General features: G+C 37.1%; 2 protein-coding genes across 7 annotated transcripts in view; both read left to right on the top strand.

The window, feature by feature from the left end:
* LOC129263433 (uncharacterized) overlaps positions 1–13,351 on the top strand; it is a 38,006-nt gene extending 24,655 nt beyond the window's left edge. The window contains exons 19-25 of the mRNA XM_064100821.1: positions 2,305–2,442; positions 4,457–4,647; positions 5,560–5,768; positions 6,768–6,953; positions 7,801–7,897; positions 10,201–10,411; positions 12,095–13,351. Coding sequence (XP_063956891.1) covers positions 2,305–2,442; positions 4,457–4,647; positions 5,560–5,768; positions 6,768–6,953; positions 7,801–7,897; positions 10,201–10,411; positions 12,095–12,282 — 1,220 coding nt within the window. The 3' untranslated portion in view covers positions 12,283–13,351. The remainder of the gene's footprint in view (positions 1–2,304; positions 2,443–4,456; positions 4,648–5,559; positions 5,769–6,767; positions 6,954–7,800; positions 7,898–10,200; positions 10,412–12,094) is intronic.
* Positions 13,352–15,038: 1,687 nt separating this feature from the next.
* Positions 15,039–22,442, top strand: LOC129262987 (uncharacterized). 6 transcript variants are annotated; one of them, XR_010293862.1, is made up of 5 exons: positions 15,039–15,810; positions 17,579–18,074; positions 18,550–18,696; positions 20,092–21,873; positions 21,984–22,442. XR_010293862.1 is itself a non-coding variant. In XM_064100822.1 (4 exons), exons 2-4 carry the CDS (start codon positions 17,649–17,651, stop codon positions 20,233–20,235), a joined length of 717 nt encoding a protein of 238 aa, XP_063956892.1. In that variant the 5' UTR covers positions 15,039–15,810; positions 17,579–17,648; the 3' UTR covers positions 20,236–22,442. The 6 variants fall into 6 exon arrangements, 4 of the variants coding, with proteins under 4 accessions (XP_063956892.1, XP_063956893.1, XP_054756918.2 ...); XR_010293863.1 differs by having other exon boundaries at positions 15,054–15,810; positions 17,576–18,074; XM_064100822.1 differs by having other exon boundaries at positions 20,092–22,442.
* Positions 22,443–23,375: the final 933 nt, after the last annotated feature.

Raw genomic sequence — 23,375 nt, 5'->3', positions numbered from 1 at the left:
AGAGTTGTTCATCTGTGACATCATAGATCTTGGTCGCATTGCCAATGGGAGGATCTCCATAGCATTAGTGATCTCGACATTCAAATGCTCATAACTCTTCTATTGCTAGTCCTATTTTACTCAAACTTTTGTTGATCTTATTCTTTGATTTTTCTGCTTTCACAAAAGATAACTTGCTCCAAGAGTTTCATTCTCCTTTAAAGAATAAGCAGCAATTACTTTAAAATTTTCATCACACTGGATAAATAAAAATGCCCAATGTTCGTTGGGCACATAATTAGCCTCTTGGAGCACTTTCACCCAATATTATTTAGAGCGCAGTGACCTCCACTAATTTGCTTTTAGCCAATCAGATGCAAGGATTTCGGTAGCTTGTCACTGTGGAAAACGCTATTTGTTTCATGAAATATTCCCTTGGTCCTATACTTTACACAAGGGAAGACAAGCGTCACTATAAAATTGAACTTATATTTCAATTCTACTCCCTGGTTGCTTTCTGCATGCTTTTCTTCTCATGTATATAAACAGTAATTACTACAGGTATTTCTTTTTATTTTGAATTTAATTGATTGTATATAACTGTCCACACCTAGTAAATTAAATATCTACGAGACAAGGCTGACAAAAATTAAGTGTAAGCATTTTGTAGAGCTACGTGGAATTTGTTATAAATTTTCCATCTTTGTCTCGCGGGTTGGATCGTTATTAGGGAGTTTAACCACCGCGACACAACGCTTTCAACAACATAAAAAATGTATTGTCATATGCTTTTAACGATAATGAATAACCAAGAAGTCTCTGTCGACAATGGTGAATCAAAGCAGCAGTTTTGTCCTGGAATCTGGACATGACGATATATTTGCAAATTTTCGTCAGCTCCGAAACTTAGGATCAAACTTGTGGTTACGGTTCACCATGCAGGTTTCGACAAAGACCTCCCAGCTGTTTATTGCTATTGACGGACATTTTCAATACATCAGCTGTGTTCTTGATTTTCCTCTGCGTCCCGTGCGAAAACTCTCTATTATGTGTGGGTCGAACGCTCGTATTTTTGGTTGTCTAGATATCCTGCGCCGTAAACCTCAGACCCATATTTGCATTACAGTTACATTATATTTTTTTCTGGGGAGGTAGCAATGTCATGCATCATTCTTAGCCTATATAGATATATGATCAGTTACTATCTGTTGCTACCACTTACTATTTCCAGCATCTGTGCTGTTCTGCTTGTATATTGATTAAATACGTTTAAATGAATAAAGTGATACAAATTTTAATTTCATCTATTAAAACGGCATATATGTCTTTAAAATACTTAGCCCGAGCCATGGATATCCTAAACATGTCAACTTTAAAAGAGGAGGGAAAATGACCGTTGCCAAATTCAAATACATTATTAAAGATAACGGCATATTTTTTGCCTTTAATTTAAAGGTCGTGTCAACTTAGAGCACATTTTTTAATATAAAATTGAATTAATATATATATATTACCCTGACGTGGTACAAAGATGTTGGTACCATCACAAAGCAATTATCTGGTATAATTGCTAATGCCGTTTTAAGATGATAACGCTGTTATCAACTTAAAGACCAAAGTCTATCTTCAATCACTGTTCATTATATTTACACGGTAGCTTACGCCGTCGTATTTTCCTCTTTCTCTTTAATAGCGGTCAAGTGAACAAATAAAGTACCTGGATTTTCTTTGAGATATAAATAAATAAATAAGCTAAGACGACACACGCCTTAAAAAGTCAACTGTTAGGGCCCACATTCAAGCAAATACAAAATAATTGTCTTGAAAAAAATACAATTTTTAGTAGACAGAAGATATTGTGACTGGTTTGGTCATGTACATGTATGTGTATTTCCTACAGAGAACCATGAGGAAATATTGAAACATTACGAAATCGGCAATTCATTTAGATATGCCCGTCTGTCCCAATTCTGGGAGCGTCGTATAATGATTTCTTAATTATTTTTATATTAGAGCTAACAAAATATCATTGCTCGAGCATTACCTGAATTGAAGTAAGATGAAGAAAAATGACGTTCGGACGTATAAAATGTCAAACTGATTGATAATCAAATAATATAGGATTTGTATAGCGCACGTTTCCACCTTGTTGGGTACTCAAGGCGGATATATATTACCCCGGCTTAGCTAGTATACCGACTCCGGTGCTCACAGCCTTTTGAGGAATGACTTCCTGCCGGTACCCATTTACCTCACCTAAAATTGTATAAAATCTTGTGGAGTTGTCCTTATTCATCATAGTTTTTTTCTGATTCATTTATGTAGAGCTGGTATACGGAGGTGATCAAAATAGCGCCACCATCGAGGACTTGTTGCCAGACCGCATGTACAACGTCACTGTGGGGGCCTTCCTCAGTCAGGACTATGAGCTCTCACCAGTTGGACCCGTTTCAGTCAAAACAGGTTTGGAAACCCTACTGAAAGGATCATAGTGTAGCACCGTGTGTTTAAAGTGTGCTCACAGTGTGTTCACAGTGTGTTCAGTGTTTACAGTGTGTTCACAGCGCGTTCACAGCGAGTTTACAGTTAGTTCACAGTGTGCTTATAGTGTGTTCACAGTGTGTTTACAGTTAGTTCAAAGTGTGTTTACAGTGTGTTCACATTGAGTTTACAGTGTGTTTACAGCGTTTTTACAGTGTGTTCACAGAGTGTTTACCGTGTGTTTACAGTGTGTTCACAGAATGTTCACGGAGTGTCTACAGTGTGTTTACAGTTCACAGTGTGTTTACAGATAGTTCAATGTGTGTTTACAGTGTGTTCATAGAGTGTTTACAGTTAGTTCACAGTGTGTTTACAGTGTGTTTACAGTGTGTTTACAGTGAGTTTACAGTGTGCTTACAGCGTTTTTACGGTGTGTTCACAGTGTGTTTACAGTAGGTTTGCATTGTGTCCATAGTGTGTTAACAGTGTTTCCACAGTGCGTTTACTGTGTTCTCAGAGTGTTCAAAGTGTGTCTACAGTGTGTTCACAGTACTGTATGTAATAATTGTTTTACAATGTATTCATTGTACTGTGTCTTCAAAGAGTGCTTACCGTGTGTAAACAGTGTTCAACAGTGCGTTCACAGAGTGTTTACGGCGAGTTTACAGTTAGTTCACAGTGTGTTTACAGTGTGTTCATAGTGTGTTTATAGTGTGTTCACAGTGTGTTTACAGTTAGTTAAAAGTGTGTTTACAGTGTGTTCACATAGTGTTTACAGTGTGTACATAGTGTGTTTACAGTCCACAGTGTGTCCACAGTGTGTTTACAGTTCACAGTGTGTTTACAGTTAGTTCACTGTGTGTTTACAGTGTGTTCATAGAGTGTTTACAGTTAGTTCACATTGTGTGTGTTTACAGTGTGTTCACAGTGAGTTTACAGCGTTTTTACGGTGTGTTCACAGTGTGTTTACAGTATGTTTGCATTGTGTCCATAGTATGTTCACAGTGTTTCCACAGTGCGTTTACTGTGTGTTCTCAGAGTGTTCAAAGTGTGTCTACAGTGTGTTCACCGTGTTCACAGTATGTAATAATAGTGCTTACAATGTATTCATTGTTTGTTTACAGTGTGTTAAAAGTGTTTTCACAATATTTACAGTATGTTGTGTTTACAGTGTATTCACCGTACGTTCACAGTGTGTTCACAGTATTTTCATAATATATTTACAGTGTGTTTACAGTGTGTTCACAGTGATTTTTTTTTTGGCAGTGTGTTCACACAATGGACCACGTGAAGATCAGAGGCCCGTCTTACAAAGAGTTGGGATTGATCTGATTTACCTTGATATGGAAATCCATCATTGTCATAATTTGTTCCTACAGGAAATTTGCACGGTCTACTCTGTATACAAAGAGGAACACACCCTATACTCAAGACTACAATGAATGTTTGAGTATACATCATATCTAGAAAGTATTTTGAAGAAAACACGCACTTTAGATGTTGGCGTTGCTGGCTTTCCATAGTTGTTGTTAATTGGATCAATCACAATTCATTGTAAGACGGTGGCCTTATTCACATGCACTGAATAAATTGTTCTAAAAGAGGATTCAGATTGTGTTTTGCACTGTGTGACAGAGTGTTTTCAGCAAAGAATCTTCCAAACTTATGATAATAATGAAGACAATAGGCCTACTGTACATGATAATAATGAAAATTAATAACAGTGATAACAACGAAATGATGTGATATTTTTGTTTTATTTTAACAAAAAAAAATATGTATGATTAGCACTGACGTAAATCCTTGCGTCACACCTATTTTTCACGGGGATAATCTATTGTTCCACCTCCCCCCACTTGAATAGCATGACGTCACGGATTTACGCCCGTTACGATTAGTTCAAACGTTAGACATATATATATATATATATATATATATATATATTTTAGAAAGCATTGCTTGCTAATTCCTTATTGTACTCACACTCCCTTTGCAGTCGCTGCTATCATCCTCCAGTGTTCACCCACCACCATGTCAGTGCGAGTCCCCCTGGAGCGGCTCGGCGGCGCATCCCTTGGAACCGACCTTCAGCTGATGAACGATGGCAGCTGCCAGGGAGTGATATCAGAGGATGGAATGGCCATCGTTATCACCACAAATCTAACTTCATGTAATAACGAAAGACGTGTAAGTATTACACTAAAGGTTGTTGTAATTTATTGCTGCACTCCCTGTGCTTTTACACTCATTAACGTTATTTTTTATTAAAAATTAAAATTAAGTTTGGTGCGTCTTTTACACAGTGCCAACTCATTGAAAATTTAAAAATATTTGATATTCTTTGGGTTAACACTATTATTTTATTGCGTTTATCATTATTGTTCTTATAGTGCTTTGATCTTTGACTATTTGAAATTCATTTTACTGCTTTAATGTGAATTTTAACTACACTTAATGTTCAAATGGCAATTCTCCGTACACTGTTTATTCACTGTGACCGCTTCATTAAACTTTGAATACACGTTATTACTGTGATTAGCTTTCAAGGTATCTCATTTAATGCTAGCTTTCGGCCAGTAGGGCCTTCATCAGGCCTACATGTATATGTATTGAAAACAAATATAACAAACCATATATATCCACAATTGTTCTAACTTTGTTGATGTATTTTCACTGTTGGTCAGGTTTCCTTTTTTACGAATGTGACATGACCAAAGTAAGCCTATGATCACAATGTTTTACTCAAACTCATTTGTTCTGTTTTAATACTCTTCCACACTGTGAATTGTCTTATTCCTTCTTGATATGTTCACATTATTTCACCGGTGAAAACCCAATCCATTAGAAATCATCCAGCCCATGTGTCTTTATCTGGTCCAATCTTCACCATTTCAAACACTTTGAAAATGATACGTTTGATTTGATTTTGATTTGATTTATTGTTTTACATTCCGCAAAACTGCATCTTTAGCAAGTGAGAAAATAATGACAATTACTTTCACTTATTTACAAAGTAATAACGAATCACTTTGACGCAGTTATAAGCGAAACAATGTTGAATTTGCACCTTTTTTTTTCTTCACCGTCATCAAATGATAGGAAGATGCCACATTCGAGTATTACAGCAATACTGTGGTTGAGAGAGAGTATGGGGTTGTCACCCGCGTATCTGATGTGTACATCCCCTTCACCTGCACCTACAACCGAACCGGGCGCGTGGGACTACGCTCGTACGAGCTCAAGAACTATCGTCTCAACGTCACCGAAGAGTCCAGCGGCCAGTACGCTTTCGCTTTGGATATATACAGGTGGGTCTATGATCTTAAGAAATTCGTACCAATATATTTCTAAGTTTGAAATCTGTCGGGTTGAAGTCGTTCAACAATTTGTGAGTGTATCTGCAAGGTTTCTGACAAATCACAGTGTATGCTAACAGTCCGCCAGTTATCAACAGAGAAACCAGGCTACCTGGTTGGATGAGAAAGGGTCTAAAAACTATTTGTATTTTTGTACTATTTCTCAATCTTGCATTGTACATGCTGTCTCGTTTTTGATTAAGTGCCGAATAAAATAATAATAATAATAATAATGATAATAAATAAACGGGTGTAATATTTCATGAAATTCTGCAGGATGTAGAATTAGGGTTAGCGTTAGTGTTAACCTCGTCCCTCGGAATTATAACCTCGTCCCTCGGAAAAAAATTAAAAGTAGATGTCCTCTGTCTTTTGTTAATAATTCCCTTTTTATGTTGCTAATGTCAATTCCTCTTTTCTGTCAGGATAAATCGATACTGATGTATTATTTCTTGGATTTGATTTTTAAAGGGTGTTTAAGGGTGAATTAAAAGTAGGCCTACATCGACATTGTAAAATATGTATATTTTCCATTCTTGAGTAAGATCGGCGTTCTTGTACCACCATTCATCGTTACCTTCTAGTTATTATGCATTATTCCGATTGATATTGTACTTTAAATTTGACTATGTATTGTTACTTTGATTTTGTTGTGCTTTGTGAACGGAAAATGAATAAATCTAAATCTAAATCTACCTTTAAGAGAATATTATACATAATGAAAAGAGCAATTCATTTCTGCTGCTTCTATAGTGTCAATTATTCCACTGGCGCAAGCCAGTTTTGACAACCCGGATTAAAAAGGGTTACATCTAGGGTTAGCGTTAGTGTTTGGAAAAACATGACGAAAATATGGTCAACCTGATACAGAAGACTTTGAATTATATATCAGTCAACAAATCTCCTTAATATTGATAAGAATTTATTTTTTCTTGAATTGACTTGTTACAGAGATGAAGGATTTGAGGAGAAGTACCTTGAAGAGGACTATCCAGTCGATATGGATCTCAATGATGATCTCTACTTCGGTGCTTCCGTTCCATCGCAGGAAGGGACCTTGGACCTGTCAATCACCCGCTGTGTGGCCACGCCCTCAAGTTCGTTCAATGACGACCAATTCCTTTTTATCGAAGATGGGTAAGTCGGATGAAATTCTCGGCATGGAAGATTACCAGATGGTCAAGAGGTCTCGTGACGCCCCAACCACACACAAGATTTTACTTGAAATTCCTCTTTATTGATAATGAATAATTCATATTTTTTATTCGATATATATTACTCTGAATATAAGATGAATAAAGGGTACAATCATTACACAACTTAGCTTGCATTATTTCTATCTAAATCAACCATTATCAATAATGATTGGCTCGCAACTTTTCACATTTGGATAGGATGTATGGCTCAGGTAGAATGTTTTCATATCTACCCTAGATTTGATAAGATTCTCTCTTAATGTTAAACTATGTATGATTCCAATGATCTTCAACTATAGTTGTATCTTACTATTTACTATTACGTGTATGTTCTTTCTAAAAAGTCACATGGCTTGGAACAGAGGGGACATGACTTTTGCTTCGGCGACAATTGCTCGCCTAAGAGGGTTAGGATTGCAATAGGGTTTTATGTTAGGTTTAGGATTATGTTTAGGATAGGGTTTAGTGTTAAATCCAGGGTTGAAGTTGGTCATTCCATTAATGTGGGGGATTTACAGCGGAGCAATTGTCGCCTGAGCAAATATTATTTAGTTAATATTTTTCATTTCCCGGCATCCACGTGACTCTCCTTATCTTACTGTTTGTACATATTGTTTACATGTTTGGTTATGTTGAATGAAATAATAATTATAGATAATGTATAGGTATACTAAATTTTTTTTTTCTCTCTCCTAACTCTCCATGTCTTCCTCTTTAAATATCTAAAATTTGCTTTCTCCTCCCCATATTTTAACATTTTCTCTCTTTTCTCCTTCCTTGTCTATTAGTTGTTCTGTCGATGAAGGAACAGTAATCCAACCGGATGAGCTTGACTTCGTTGGGGTCACGATGAAGACCTTCCGGTTCGTAGGATTAGGAAACAGAGTAAGTATATAGGGAAACAAGAAAGTAAAAGGACGGGAAGAGAAGATCCTCCTCCTACTGATGCCATTCTGAGGTTTCTATTATGTTAAATTATATGTTAACAATTCATAGGCTGTTGATTTATGTTTCGGATCGTACAAAAGCATAGCCCTGCTGGATAAGATACAGTGTCACACTGTAAAAACCCTGATATTCAACAGTGAAGATATTTTCACAATGTGGTCAACTGGACAATGTGACTGTTCACAGCATGTTCACATGGTCGACTGTGTGAGTATGTGATTCACACTGATGAATTGAATTGAATTTAACAGTGTGAGGGTATTTAATATTGTATTTCACAGTGTGAACACACTGTGGCACACTCTGTGGGACACTGTGTTCTTTCAAGTAGGGAGTGATGGGTATATCATTGTCCATTAACTGAATCCATACTGCAATTTATATCTTTTTATAAAACATTTAACGCCCTCTCTCGGTAGTGTTACGAATTTCCCTAGAACACAGTGTCCCGCCGTGTTTCATAGTGTGAAACCATTGCCATAATAACAATAATGAGAATTTATTTTAACAGTTGAAGTCGCATTTTCACATAGTCAGTATGGGATCACACTGTAAACGCTCACCTTCTATAGGTGTCCACGGTTTGAAATTATCTTTACACTATCAAACTTGAGCAGTTTATTACCGAATCACTGAACACACTATAAATGCTTATACGGTCAATGTGTTTACAGTGTGAAGCTGTTAATTTTGAGCATTGTAACACTGAATCATATCTTTATATAGTCCACAATGTGAACACACTGTGAACACTCACACTATAGATGCCTTCAGAGTGTGAAATCATCTTCACATTATTAAATTTGCAGCATATTAACAGTGTGAATCACGTCTTAACATAGCCCACTATGTAAACACACTGCGAAACATTACAATATAGAGGTATCCACAGTGTGAAAGTATATGCACACTGTATACATTTCCAGCATATTAACAGTATGAACCACGTCTTAACATAGCCCACTATGTGAATGCACTGTAAAACCTCACACTATAGAGGTATCCACAGTGTGAAAGTATATGCACACTGTATACTAGTACATTTGCAGCATATTAACAGTATGAACCACGTCTTAACATAGCCCACTATGTGAACACACTGTGAAACCTTCCACCATAGAGGTTTCCACAGTGCGAAAGTATATTCACACTGTTATATTTGCAGCATATTAACAGTGTGAATCACGTCTTAACGCAGTCTACTGTGTGAACACATTGTGAACATTTACACTGTAGAACTGTGCACAAGATTGTTGACAGTGAGAGTGTCCACAATGTGTGTAAGCAGCGTAGACTAGAAAAATGAAAGTTTTGATTCTTGATTCTCGTGAAATTTGAGCATTTTAAGAGTCGTAAATCACGTTCTCATCTTCCGAAGATTTGATCCAATTAATTTCAACTCTAGTATATGGAAATCCATCATTGTCATATTGTTCCTACAGGAAATTTGCACAATGTACTTTGTAAACAAAGATGAAGCACATCGAATTGCCAAGACAATGATTAATGTACAGTATGACAATACATTATGTCTAGAAAACATTTTGAACATACAAGGATTTTCGGTGTTCACGTTGTTGGCTTTCCATAGTTGTGGTTGATCGGATCAATAATTGCAACTCTTTGTAAAGGCCACTGCACTCCTTACGACTGGTCTGCGACCCGATTTCAGAATAAAATGTAATAGAATTTGATGCTAATATTGAGACTTGGCATATCTTTAACTGTGTAATGTTCGAAATCATCGTACGAATACCTATGATCAAATTTGTGACTATGCTATCATCCTTCTTAGAATAAAAGCGAATTTAATATCTATAGTCGTAATGACGTCATAGCAGTCTTACGATTGGCTACGATTTGAACCTAATTTGGACTTTACTCCAAAATAAGGGCTTGCAATCTTTCAAAATTGTTATAATATTATTATTTCAATTAATTTCAACCTCAAATAAAATGATATGTTCCATTCACATCTTCAGAAAATGAGCAAAATGCGATTTGTTCCTAAATCGGGTCGCAGACCAGTCGTAAGGTGTGCGGTCGCCTTAAGACGGGCCCCACATCTTCCCATTGCACACTGTGTGATTACACTGTGTTAACACTCCGCGTGGCCCAACATCCTTTTCAATAGGGAATAGCGATATGAAAGTATGATCAACAGACTTCAAATGAAGCATTATTAAAATAATGAATTCAACACTGACTTTACCTTTATAGCTATTCTTTATGTATTCTAGGTTTACATCCATTGTGACCTCCTTGTCTGTGACGCAACAAGCGGAAATCTTACGGAATGTGACGTCACATGCCCAAGTGGGCTGAACGGTCGCCAACGTCGTGACGTCACAGCCTCGAAATCCACGCTTGCGCGTACGAGGATTAGCCGTGGACCGATCAGATTTAGACGCAGCTCGGAATCCTACGAACAGATGGACTGGATGATAAAAGGTATGCGCATTGTTGATGTAGGATATTTTCCTCTTTTTCATTCTATACACAAAAAACGACTTTGTGTCATTTCAAAATTTCAACAAAATTACAAAGTAAAGCGATTTATAATATAACGTAATGAAATGAAATAAAAACCTTCTGAAAGCAATGCTTGTTAATGAAGGTTTCCTTCAATAAACAAGACGTATTAATACAAGATACAAAGTTCAAGAAATATATGATATACAAATCATCGTATATTTCTTGTAGAAATTAAATATAAATCTTCGTAAAATGTAAGTGTTTTTACCAATATTCTTTTAAAGGCCTATTTTAAGTTAATTTTTTATTATTATTATGTTTTAAAATGGTAATATGGACTCTTATCGAATTCATTGGTTCAGACCTATCACGTGATCAGGCATTTATTTTTGCCATTAAACGGAATATTTGCTGACTGGTACTAATGACTAGTACAATTGACCCGTCATTATTCTGAGATGAGGATGGTTTATCATATAACAAGGACCCACAACACTATCCTATCAAACATACAATTATCCTGGCATTAGAATAATCATGATTACACATACTTACCCAGCTTGAAATAGTGAATGCCCTCAGCTAAGATAAGATAATATTTCATTAAACTCTATCGATTCCCGAGCGAGAGTATGACAATAATGAATTTGCGTATAGAAATGAATATGTTTACAATAATGAATTTGCGTATAGAAATGAATATGTTTACAATAATGAATATGCGTATAAAATGAACATTACAATAATGAATATGCGTATAAAAATGAACATAATTACAATAATGAATATGCGTATAAAAATGAATATATTAACAATTATGAATACAAATTTTGCATTGTAAAATTACATGTTTCAAAAGGCTAATACAACAACAAAACCCACTATAAACTAATATATTGTTGTGTTTAACGCAATTAAATTGCAAAACGCATTGGTTGTTTAACCAACCTAACTTCTAGTGGTTACATTCACTCTGGTAACTATTATTATCGAAAGGCCTCGGACGTATTAAAACTGTTCCGAAAGTACCTCGTGCGTGTAACCCTTACTAATCTCTTCGATCATGTCGTTGGTGTGTACTATGTCTTATGCCTAGTTCCTACTTTCACGATTCGCGCCACAACTAAAACGGTGATCTTAATCGTGGTTATGATCGTAGTGGTCGTATCAGATCGTATTAGATCATTCTTGGCAATCGTACTGATCGCAGAAAAGGATTGAATGGTTCAAAAACTCTCATGATCAGTTACGGACAACCAATTGTGGCATTCGTCACGGATCGCACGACAGTGGGGATAAGTAGTTGGATGAAGGTTTTGAAATAATCAGAAAAACATGCCAAGCTAACGATGGATATAAGTAAACACGTAGTAAAAAAAATCCATCATTTCTAGATTGTAGGAATACAGGGACAGAATATATTCATTTTGGGAAGGTTCCAAGCGGCGCGCCTCGCAAATTAATTCATCTATTTTTCTACAGTTTCTACACAGGGGTCGGTCTCACAAAAAGTTCTGGTAGATCGAGTAAGGACAGATCGCATAATGATGTGCATGAATCCTTTGTATATTGATAAGAATATTGGAATTAAGTGTATGTGTGTTTTTTTTTCTTCCTACCTGTTAACCATATTGTACCATGTTTGTTTTTATCTTGCAGACGATAAACCAACTGAAACACATGTTTCTGCGTTCAACCCATGGATGCTGGCTATCGTTGCCATGGTAACGATCATGATCGTTCTCCTTGTTATCGTCCTGGTTGTCGTCCGGAAGATGACATCAGTGATTCGTTCCCAGAATGCCCAGCGAGACGACGAGGCATCAGTACCACTCATGAACGAATAAAAAATAATATCGGATGTTTCATCAGCTTTGAATCTTTTTTACTATAATTTTATTTTATGATTAAATCATCTGTTACGTTATTTAAATAAAAATCTCACATTGCTACAAATCCCGTGCATAACATGATACACAGTGAATAAATTCAAACCTTTCTCGATTCTTGAAGGGATGCTTCATCAATATTAAGATTGATTTTAGGATATGCTCTAGTCAAAGAAATACCAAATAAATGTTATTAGGATAGTGGACACGAAGCTTGTTATCATGACAATACGTGCAGTTCATGAAATTTATGGACATGCTCATTCGTTTTTTTACTTCATAGTATATCGTGTTGTATAATCAAATTATAAATGATATTAGTAACTACTGAGTGGAGTTGATATCTTTTCCTGAAAAGAAAGCTTACCACGATTGTACAATTATATGTACAAACAGTAAATTATTTGAAATAGCTAATCGCTAACGTTCTATTTTGCAGAATGACGGGTTTGCTCTGAAGATAAATGACAAGAGGTCTTAATAACCATCAAGTATCTCTTTACGATTTGGACACACTCTCTGCAAAGGACCCAATTTGAAACAGTTTCTGAGGTCCTCTTTGCAATCTAGAGAAAAATGCTTAAGAAATATTCTTGTACTCTTGGGGAAAGGGGGTATTTGAAAAACATTTCTAATCAGAATCTTTTCTTTTCTAAAAGGTGGCTAACATGAAAAGGACTCGATTTGAAATCGCTTTGGAGGTAACACCGAGAAAACTGCTTTATAACATATTCTGGTACTTTTTTATTGGGGATGGGTAAAACCCTATCTAATTAGATTTTTTTCTGAGAGTGACTAATATACGAAAAGCTTATTTCGTAGCAGGAATTCAAGTGACGATGTCGGGTATAGCTGTAAGTAATCCTTGTTAATACTATAAAATTAGATGCTTATCAATACCAAATAGAAATCAGCATGGGGTCGAGGAATGTGTAATAATCAAATAATGTCATAATTATGTTCATTTCATCTTTTATACCTCAGAGTGCATGCTGTTTTCAGAATAAAGATAATTTAAAAATTATAATCAGCGTTTTCGTTTTAATTAATTTTACGCGTCGGAACAAAAAGTGATGATTTGAAGAACAAAGTATGATTCACTTATGTCTCGTCTGTGAATATAACCATGACATGGTATGGTATTGTATGATATTTATGAAACCGGGCATTGCAGTTTCATCGACTGACGTGCTAACGGATATAATAAAATTAAAAACAGTAGTACAGCTTCATAACTGCGGTACTATTTACAAAATTAAAAAAGATACACGATAATGTCGCATATACGTGGAGCGTGGCTGTCCAGTGGATAAGTCTCCGGACTTTGAAACAGAGCGTCGTGGGTTCGAATCCCAGCCATGGCGTAATTTCCTTCGGCAATAAATTTATCCACATTATGCTGCACTCGACCCAGGTGAGGTGAATGGATACCCGGTATGCTTTCTCTTTGAACGCTTTATCGCCTATTAATATGGCGGCTAAGCTACAGCCGGGGTAATAATATGATACCAAATATCAATACGCAGTTGAGTATATGCACATAGTAACTGCGCTATATAAATTGACATATTATTATAATCTTGTTATATTCTATTGGACTTAATGAATATCATATTACTACTTAATCAGATTAATTAAATACCATAATTACGAATAAAATGATAATATGGAGCACATACAGAAATTAAGAAAATACAACATTTTAAATTGCTAAAAGTGGGATGGGAAGAGGGATGAAACGCGGGATGGGGTGAAAGAAGTAAAGAAAATGGGAAAGATTGTATAGCACTTTGAGTTTGATAAATTTTATGAGATGTAACGTGGATTTTTTAAATCCAACTTCTTTCCTCCCATAGTGCTCAGCATATTTAAAGGCTTTCATGTAATAGCAATGTGTGATGTCATAATTGAAAGGAAATTACGTCATTTTTCATTCAGGCCAAATGCATCGATGCTCAATTCCGGCGAGTGGGTATTAATTTATAGCGATCATGGTATATTTTGGGGGCACTATGCATATCACAATGTATTACTCTTCCTAAAACAAATGGAAGTGGGTCCATGACATTTGCTCCGGCGACAGTTGCTCCGACCGGCGACATTTGCTCCGGGGGCAGGATTGCTCCGCTCCGAATTCCACACACTAATCGAATAACTAACTTCAACCCTGGATTTAACGCTATACTCTACCACGAACTTAACCCTAAACCTAACCTAAAACCATATTGCAACCCTAAAACTCTACACGAAAAAAAGCCCGGAGCAATAGTCTCAGGAGCAAATGTCGTGTCACCATCTAGGCATATTTGGTTTATCCGATAAAATTGCCTGGATGATCCAGATGGGAGGGACATGAGGTGGAAAAATAATGAGAAGAGGAAGAGAGAGAAGGGAGTCTATGATAAAGATAATTCCTACAGCTTAAGGGGGCGACAATACTCAGTGAAATATCCAACATATTGTATGATTGCTAATTAAAATAGTACTTCCATAACATTATTATTCGTTGAAGAGGGTATATCTAATCTTTATTCCGCCCTCCCCCTCTCTCTCTCTCTCACTCTCTCCCTTATTTCCTTTATCTCTTTCTCTATCTCTCTCTCACTTACTATTTTTACCCCTTTATGTCGTTACCTTTATCCGAATACAACAGGATCAATAACACTCGAGTGATCAAAAGAAAAACTATTCAAATGCGAGGACTCCTAAATCCTAACGTCAATAATAGTACACAGACAGTGTTATGTGTGCTGTGTACTTATTCTGAATAGCGTCGGGGTTGAATAACACTTTACACAACGCTATGACATCTAAAAGAAAGGAAACTTCATAGTTACCCATTTCAACATCTTAGCAAGTGGAACAGACGTTTCTTTGGAATACTGGAGGAGTTTAATTTACCTATCTCGCGTTTCAGTTCCTCTACTGTTCGAAGATCGGCCGGTAACACTGCAGACGTTTTGTCTGCGTGCATGGTTATTGGAAAGGGATCACAGGATATTGTCTACCAAATGAAGATAAGTGGGCATAGCCAATTAAGGCCGACCAGCACAAACGTCCATCCTTACACGAGGAAATAACATAACTATCAAGTACGACTATACTCTATAAAGAGGACTGTACTCAACGGAAGAAGAACATAGGAGTTCATCCAGGCTAAGATCATCAGTCTTATGACAGACCCACCAGTTAAAGATCATTTTGTTTATGCTGTGGAAAAGACAAAACAACAACAACACGTTGATTTCACGAAATGCTTATACTAGTGAATAACCTAACCGTTCATGACAGACCCACCACTGTAGAAGATCATTTATTTTGTGTGTGGAAAAGACACAACACCATCAACAATAATAGTATTTGAGAAGCCATTCATGAGTAAGATGGAGTTGTATGGTTTGTTTCCAAAACTATTAATTGATCCGCAACTTCTAATCTCAAAGGATTGCTGGTTCTTTACCTGAAGATGAATCTGATGCCTAAGACGTACGTGTCACAAATGTTCATTACTTTAAGTATGTTTATATGTCATTTATATCTTAATATGTACGAGTGGTACTCCCCGTTAATATCGAGTTTTCGCAACCACTGCGCAGACGCTTCATGGAATGTTGAGAATCTATTTAAAACTGTCCATCATATCACAATAAACAGATTAGAGGTCATTGTCGAAAATGGGTGAACAGGAACAGCAGATCTCATCATCATCAACATCATCACCATCATCAGCATCACCATCATCATCACCATCATCACCATCATCACCATCATCATCATCACCATCATCATCATCACCATCATCATCACCATCATCACCATCATCATCATCACCATCATCATCACCATCATCACCATTATCACCATCATCATCATCATCATCATCATCACATCATCATCATCCGTGAAAGTACAGTCCACCAGGTGGTGTATAATCGTACTTGTAAGATCTAAGATCTACCTAAGGTTCTGGGGACCGATTCATGAAAGTTGTCGGCACTGAAAAGATGTCTTCCTCCGACAGTTACCATAGTAACAGTCAGAGGCCAGAGCTTCTCAGCCAATCAAAAGCAAGGATTTCACTGAAATAGTCAGCACTGACAAATTAGTCAGTGCTGACAACTTTCATGAAACACCCCCCGGAGCTGACGAAAAATTGCAAATATGTCATTTGTCCATAGTTCACGACGGCACTGCCTTTTTTATATACTGATCTGCGACAAAGGCTGATTTGTGATAAAGGGCTTTTGACAATAGATTCTCACCTTTCCAGAAAGAGTCTACGTAGTGGTGCGAAAAGTCCCTATTACGAGTTGGACACCGTGCCCGTTTATGGTCATTCAAAATGGAACGTTGACAAGCTATCATCTCGCGGACTTAATGCAGGGCCTATCCTTTACAAGTATTTGTTCCCTGTTTTCCCTACCCTATAAAATAATGTCCTAAATATTTTATTTTGACAAAGGTTTGACATGGGCTTTCAAAATGGACCATAAAACAAGTAAAAATTCTGTGACGGTCTCAGAGTACCCTTGACAAGTATTTTGTTATGTTTCCCTACCCTAAATGATGTATGAAATATGTCATTTCTGATGATATTGTTGAATAATATAAGCCTTTTCTTGAGTTCCGTTCCCTTTGTACCTGTATATATAATTTTGCATTATCTTATGACAAGATAATGTGAAAATTGGATTTATAGGATGTTGGTATACCTTAGAAATAATTGTCAGTATGCGGCTTCATTGTAAAAAAAAGTACCTGGGAAAAGGTGTCTGTTATAACTACACTACTATAGTGTCGAGACCACCCCCCCCCCCTCCCCCCCCCCAAAAAAAAAAAAGTTTTCGAAAAGGTGGAAAAAGCAGAAAAGGAAAGGAAGTAATATATCTCTCTCTGGATATTATGGCAAAATGCATTTTGATTTTTGTTGAAATTTTGGCCAGATGCAAGAGGTTTCCCTCTCAATTTGTTTCGCTCATTAAGCTACTGCCAGGTGCTAATATGAAAAAAATAGTTAGGACTACCAAAGAATTCCTCACATTTTCTAATAAGCTTCCCATAATGCAATATGCATCACTAAAGATTTTAAAAAGATATTATTTAAAACTTAGCTCCCCCCCCAAAAAAAAAAGAGATAAATTTTAAATGATGATTTGATAAGGGTACAACCAAGGTAATTTTCTCTTCTGGAACGGAAGTCTTTCTCTTACAACGTTAATTATTCTATTTTCTTTCAAAAATTATTTTGCAGAAGAACTCGGATGTATCGTCGTTCTCACGGACAAACACCATTGATTTGATGAAGAGGTATAAATGGTCATAGAATGGCAACGATACCAGACGAAGAGCCACATCCACTGGCCCCTACACCAACCCCACCACCACCTCCACCACCGGAACCCGAATTACCCCCCTACGCCAGAGTCGATCCTAACAAGACCCCAACGCGTCCTGACTTAGGATCTCCTCCACCGTATGCGAGTGTGGTACCAGAAACATACACGAACAATGCTTACGAAGGTGAAGGTCGCTGTAACTATCGTCAAGGTCAGCCACAAGGTCAAGGTCATTCTCAAGGTCAGCCTCACTGTCATGGACACTCTCACAGAGGACCGCCGTTTCCTCGATATCATCATCACCACAGACACGGCTGGATGGATCAATCCGAGGCCATGCACGACCTCGACGTCGACCACGGATTGTCGACGTCATTTCAACAATACAATCACTGCTCCTACGATGGCATGAATGTAAGTATTGGTGTTTACTTATTTATTCGGTGTCAGATTTGAATCGCAATGAAGCCGGCTTTTAGTATTTGCTACGAGCTTTGTTAATGAACATGTTCTGTTCCCAGAAGAAGTCTGTTAAAATGATACATTCCCCCACCAACACTCCCTCAAATTCATCAAGTATGCATGTATCGTATTTCTTTTAATTATAGTGTTTATTTCTTATGTTAATTATCCTCATACTTTTACAATTTGCTTCTTCCCTTCATTTATATTTCTTCTGTGAAAATAGGGCATATAATTATGGGCATGCCAAGAAAAAATGAAAGGTCTGAAGCTCACAAATGAATAGGCATATTGTTTGAAATAATTATCACCGACTCTCTCAATCAATCTCTCTCCCTCCCTCTCTATCCCACCCCCTCTCTCTCTCATCTTCTCTGCCCCCCATCCCCTCTGACCCATTGCCATCACTCCTTCATACCATGTACAGATGTCATATCCGCCACATGTGACGATTATCCGAGACAGCCAAGTCGGTGCACCGGTTAATGTGAACTGTTTAATCGGTTTCGGATCTTTCATACTCTGTTGCTGCTGCGTGCCGTTTGGAATAGCAGCACTCATCAAAGCAATAGAGGTCAGTGTAGATGAATGAAATGTTAAATTGCCAATTCGTCTGTTGCCAACTCGTCTACTCATCCCATGGTCTACCTTCATTTAGTCTAATGCCGTTCCGTCCATCAACGTTTCGTCAAACAACTAGTTGGTCCAGTAATCATTTGGTCCAGTCTAATCACCATTTCGTCAATAATCATTTCGCATCATAACCAGTTGGTCTAAAGGCCACCGCACACCTTAAGGCGACCGCACACCTTACGACTGGTCTGCGACCCGATTTTGGAACAAATCGCATTTTGCTCATTTTCTGAAGATGTGAATGGAACATATCATTTTATTTGAGGTTAAAATTAATTGAAATAATAATATTATAACAATTTTGAAAGATTGCAAGCCTTTATTTTGGAGTAAAAGCCAAATTAGTTTCAAATCGTAGCCGATCGTACGACTGCTATGACGTCATTACGACTAGATATTAAATTCGCTTTTATTCTAAGAAGGATGATAGTCACAGATTTGAACATAGGTATTCGTACGATGATTTAGAACATTACACAGTAAGCTATTCCAAGTCTCAATATAAGCATCAAATTCTACTACATTTTATTCTGAAATCGGGTCGCAGACCAATCGTAAGGTGTGCGGTCGCCTTAATGTTCATTTAATTTCCATTCATTTCGCCCAATGAACACGTAGTCCAATTAGACCAAATAGATTATGGTTATAGGACCATCTGGTTATTTGACGAAATGGTGAGCGGCCGAAATGACAGTGGATAATGGACGAACTGATGGTAGACCAAATGATAGTAGACGAGTTGGTAATTGGACGAATTGGCATTAGACAAATTGGAAATAAAACGAATAAGAAATGTACCCAGTGAACTCGACGAGAGAGTGCAGCTGAGGAGGGGAGCAGGGGGGGGGGTGAGAGCATGGCCGTAGGCCTAAACATTAGATCAACAAGAATAGCTAGAATGTACAAGAACATGACTATGCTTATGTAAGCAAGGAAGCGACCGATCTGAGCAAGGCTGGTTTGTTTTATTCCTTGATACATTTTGTTTATTTATATACTTATCTTAGTATTTCATTTATCCATTTACTTTGGGGGAAGCTTTGTAATTTGCAGATTATATTTCAGGGTCAACTGCAGTTTCTTCCCGCGAAGATTTCAGGGCCTGTACAAACGATTTGAAGGGAGATCCATGGTAAGGACATATACAAATTAGGGTAGTAGGTCCTAGTGGGTTTCTAACAGGCATAGACTATCAATTCAATTGAGAAAATAAAAATGCAACAGTTTGTCCGTTTGTATTGCTAGGACACAAATCTGGCACTGTATTTTTTTAATTCATCGTTTGACCTAAATGATAATCAAAGGTGAAATATCTGATTTTCCTCTTTTAATACAGGCTCGAAACAGACTTTTAGCTGGGGACGCCGCCGGGGCCAGGAGAGCTGCGACATCGTCAAGGATGTGGGCTGGATCGGGGCTACTAATTGGGGCAGTGTTCCAGCTCTCAATAATATTCTATATATTTTATCATAATACATAACCACGGAGCATAACACATTTGATGTGTTAGAATAAGCATAAACAGTTTTGTATTAATATATGTATATTAACAGAGGTAGTTTTGTGGCTGAATGGATAAGTCTCTGTACCACGAGGTCAGGGATTCCAATCCTACCACATCACTTGCGTTCTTTGGCAAGAAGTTTATCCACATTTGCCACTCTCTACCCAGGTCGATATATTTAGCACTTAATGTTTTAGAGTGCGTGTAAACGTATACACGACCCTGAATAAAAGACCCTGGTTGGCACTCTCAGAATGAACCAGTACACAGCTGATGATCCAGTTTTCTTAAAGGGAAATGAAACCTTTGGAACAAGTTGACTTGTGTCGAAACAGAAAAATCAAAGAATAAGAGCAAAGAAATTTTGAGAAAAATCGGTCAAATAATGAGAAAGTTATGAGCATTTGAATATTGCATTCACTAATACTAATACACTGTGTGATGTCACATGTGAACAACTTTACCTTTGATCGACTATAAAATACCTCCAAAGTGTCTCTATTTGCTTTTTCTTATGGTGACACAAACTCTTCAACCATGATGTATTCTTTAAAAATCTGTATTACATGCTCTCCTACAGAAAGAACACATGATCTACTGATAGATGTATAAAAGTGGCAGTTTAAGTGAAATATGTACTAAAGTAATGGGGAGAGTTCACAAGTGACATCACACATCTTTGTTGCGTTGCCAATGGGAGGATCTCCATAGCATTAGTGGTCGCAATATTCAAATGCTAATAACTTTCTCATTATTTGTCTGATTTTTCTCAAACTTTCATCGATCTGTTTCTTTGATTTTTTTTTACGATGGGGACTCACACTTTCAAATGAAGACATTGCATAAGCTTTCCAGGTATAGCATACATGTAAAGCCAGTTCGTAGTTCCACTCTGCGCATGGTTAGAGGAAGGTCATTGGTACTAAAGTGACATGGAGTTCAAAATTTACTGAGATAAGCACCACTTTTGGTGTCTTGATTATTCATATATTCTTTTGAATTGAGTTTTTCATTTATATCCATAAAAAACAACGAACGAATGGTATTTCACAGTTTGGCCAAGTACATTGTACATCATGCTTTAATGTGTATTCAAATTAGAAATGCAACAAATACCTTCAGAGAGTGTTCATTGGTGTGGTATTCTCGTCACCTGGGTCCCGTAACACAAAGGTTAGCAACCAATCGTACACTTGATTTTCGCGATTGATTGTACATTGTAGTCAATGGAATCAATCGTAGAAAAATGTTCTACGATCATTGCTAGGATGTCTGTCAATAAGCCAGTTCTTAGTTCCTTTCTGCGCATGATCAAAAGATTCTACGCATGATCAGAGGAAGGTCATTTGTACTAAAGTGACATGTTGGTACACGATCTAATGAGATAAGCACCAACTTTGATGTCTTGATTAATCATATATTCTTTTGAATAGTGGTTTTCATTTACATCCACAAAAAACAACAATGCGTCCACGAACGACTAGTATTTCAGCTTGCCAAGTACATTGTGCAGCATGTATATGATATGCATTCAAAGTAGGAATGCAATACCTTCATAAAGTGTTCATTGGTGTGCTATTCTAGTCACCTGGTGGGTGTTTCATAAAGCTGTTCGTAAGTTAAGAGCGACTTTAAGAACAACTGGTGATCCTTTCTTGTGGTAAATGGCATATTCATTGGCGATGGTTAAGCGCGTAAGAAAGGTTCAACAGTCGTTCTTAAAGTCACTCTTTACTTACGAACAGCTTTATGAAACGGCCCCCTTGTCTATTCAGTTTCTTCATCCTGCTATGTAAGGCAAGCTTACGTAATATCTTGCTTTAAAATCTGCCTATCATAATGAAAGAAATGAAAGGTCATTTGACCAAAATTGTCCATGAAGTAACTACGAACTGGTCTATAGTACGTCAGTGATCAAATTTGGAAAAGTTGGAGAAATATTCTCCGGATCAAATGTCGTGTCACCTTGTAGAATATGAGAGTATTGTGGGGTAGAACCACGTGTTCAAGTCATACTAAAGACTTTCAACAGCTAGGCAACCCTAAATGATTTCTCGCCTTGTGTTCGAAAATCATATGAATATCTATATGTATCATTAATTAATAGTTTATTTTTTATTGTAAATTATAATTAAAATGTATATAGGCCCTGTTTATTGAAATAATAATTTTTTGAGATTATACATGTCATCACTATGGATTTATCTTTATATTATGTTTGAACGCGATTAAGAATGAGTGATTTATGAGAATTTAAATATTTAGATCACTTATGCGATATGTTGATCCTCACGTTGGCAAAGGGATTCTAGTCTATCATAACATGGGGGTGTTTCACAAAGATTTAAGTACGACTTAGAGTCGCACTTGGCGAGTTGCGTACGGTATGAAAGGCTTAGTTAGATCGTGTCATGAGGATGTATGTGCGCTACTTCGTATCTATAAATAAGATCGCGCGTTGCATACCATGTAAGCGTCGGCATTTAAGTGCGACTTAAGTCATACTTAAATTTTTGTGAAATACCCCCAGGTGTTTTTTTACAAGAGGAAAACATGTAATAGAAGTTTCGCATTATGTCATTGATGAATTGTTTGCAATATCATTCGATGACAATTTTCTGGTATAATTTCAGTATCCAAAGGAGAGAGATGTATGACTTCACAGATCTTGTTTGCATTGCCAATTGGAGGATCTCCAAGGCATTAGTAATCTCGACAGGAATATGCTCATAACTATCTTATCGACAGGAATATGCTCATAACTATTGCTTGTCCCATTTTACTCAAACTTTCGTTTTTAAGATTTTTTTTTTAATTGCTCGATTGCTTCGCTCGGTCGTAGCTCCTTGCCATGGATTTTTTTTTTTGGTGGGGGTGCTTACATTAATTGTGTACTCTCTAAATGCAAAGTAGCAAGTCAGGGGCCCGTTGCAGAAAGAGTTGCAATCAATCGCAACTCTAAAAATCATGCGCAACTTGATTTTCAACCAATCAACAGAGCGCATTTGGAACTTGCGATTTATATTTTTTGGCTTGCGTTTAATCGCAACTCTTTCTGGAACGAGCCCCTGGTCCAAAATCATGCTCCTCTCAGAGTGAGACGAGGAACTGGTCCT

This window comes from Lytechinus pictus, chromosome 6 (genome assembly GCF_037042905.1).
Source record: "Lytechinus pictus isolate F3 Inbred chromosome 6, Lp3.0, whole genome shotgun sequence".
Taxonomy (NCBI): Eukaryota; Metazoa; Echinodermata; class Echinoidea; order Temnopleuroida; family Toxopneustidae; genus Lytechinus; species Lytechinus pictus.
The sequence above is the reverse complement of the archived record's forward strand: the minus strand, read 5'-3'. Positions and strand labels throughout refer to the sequence as shown.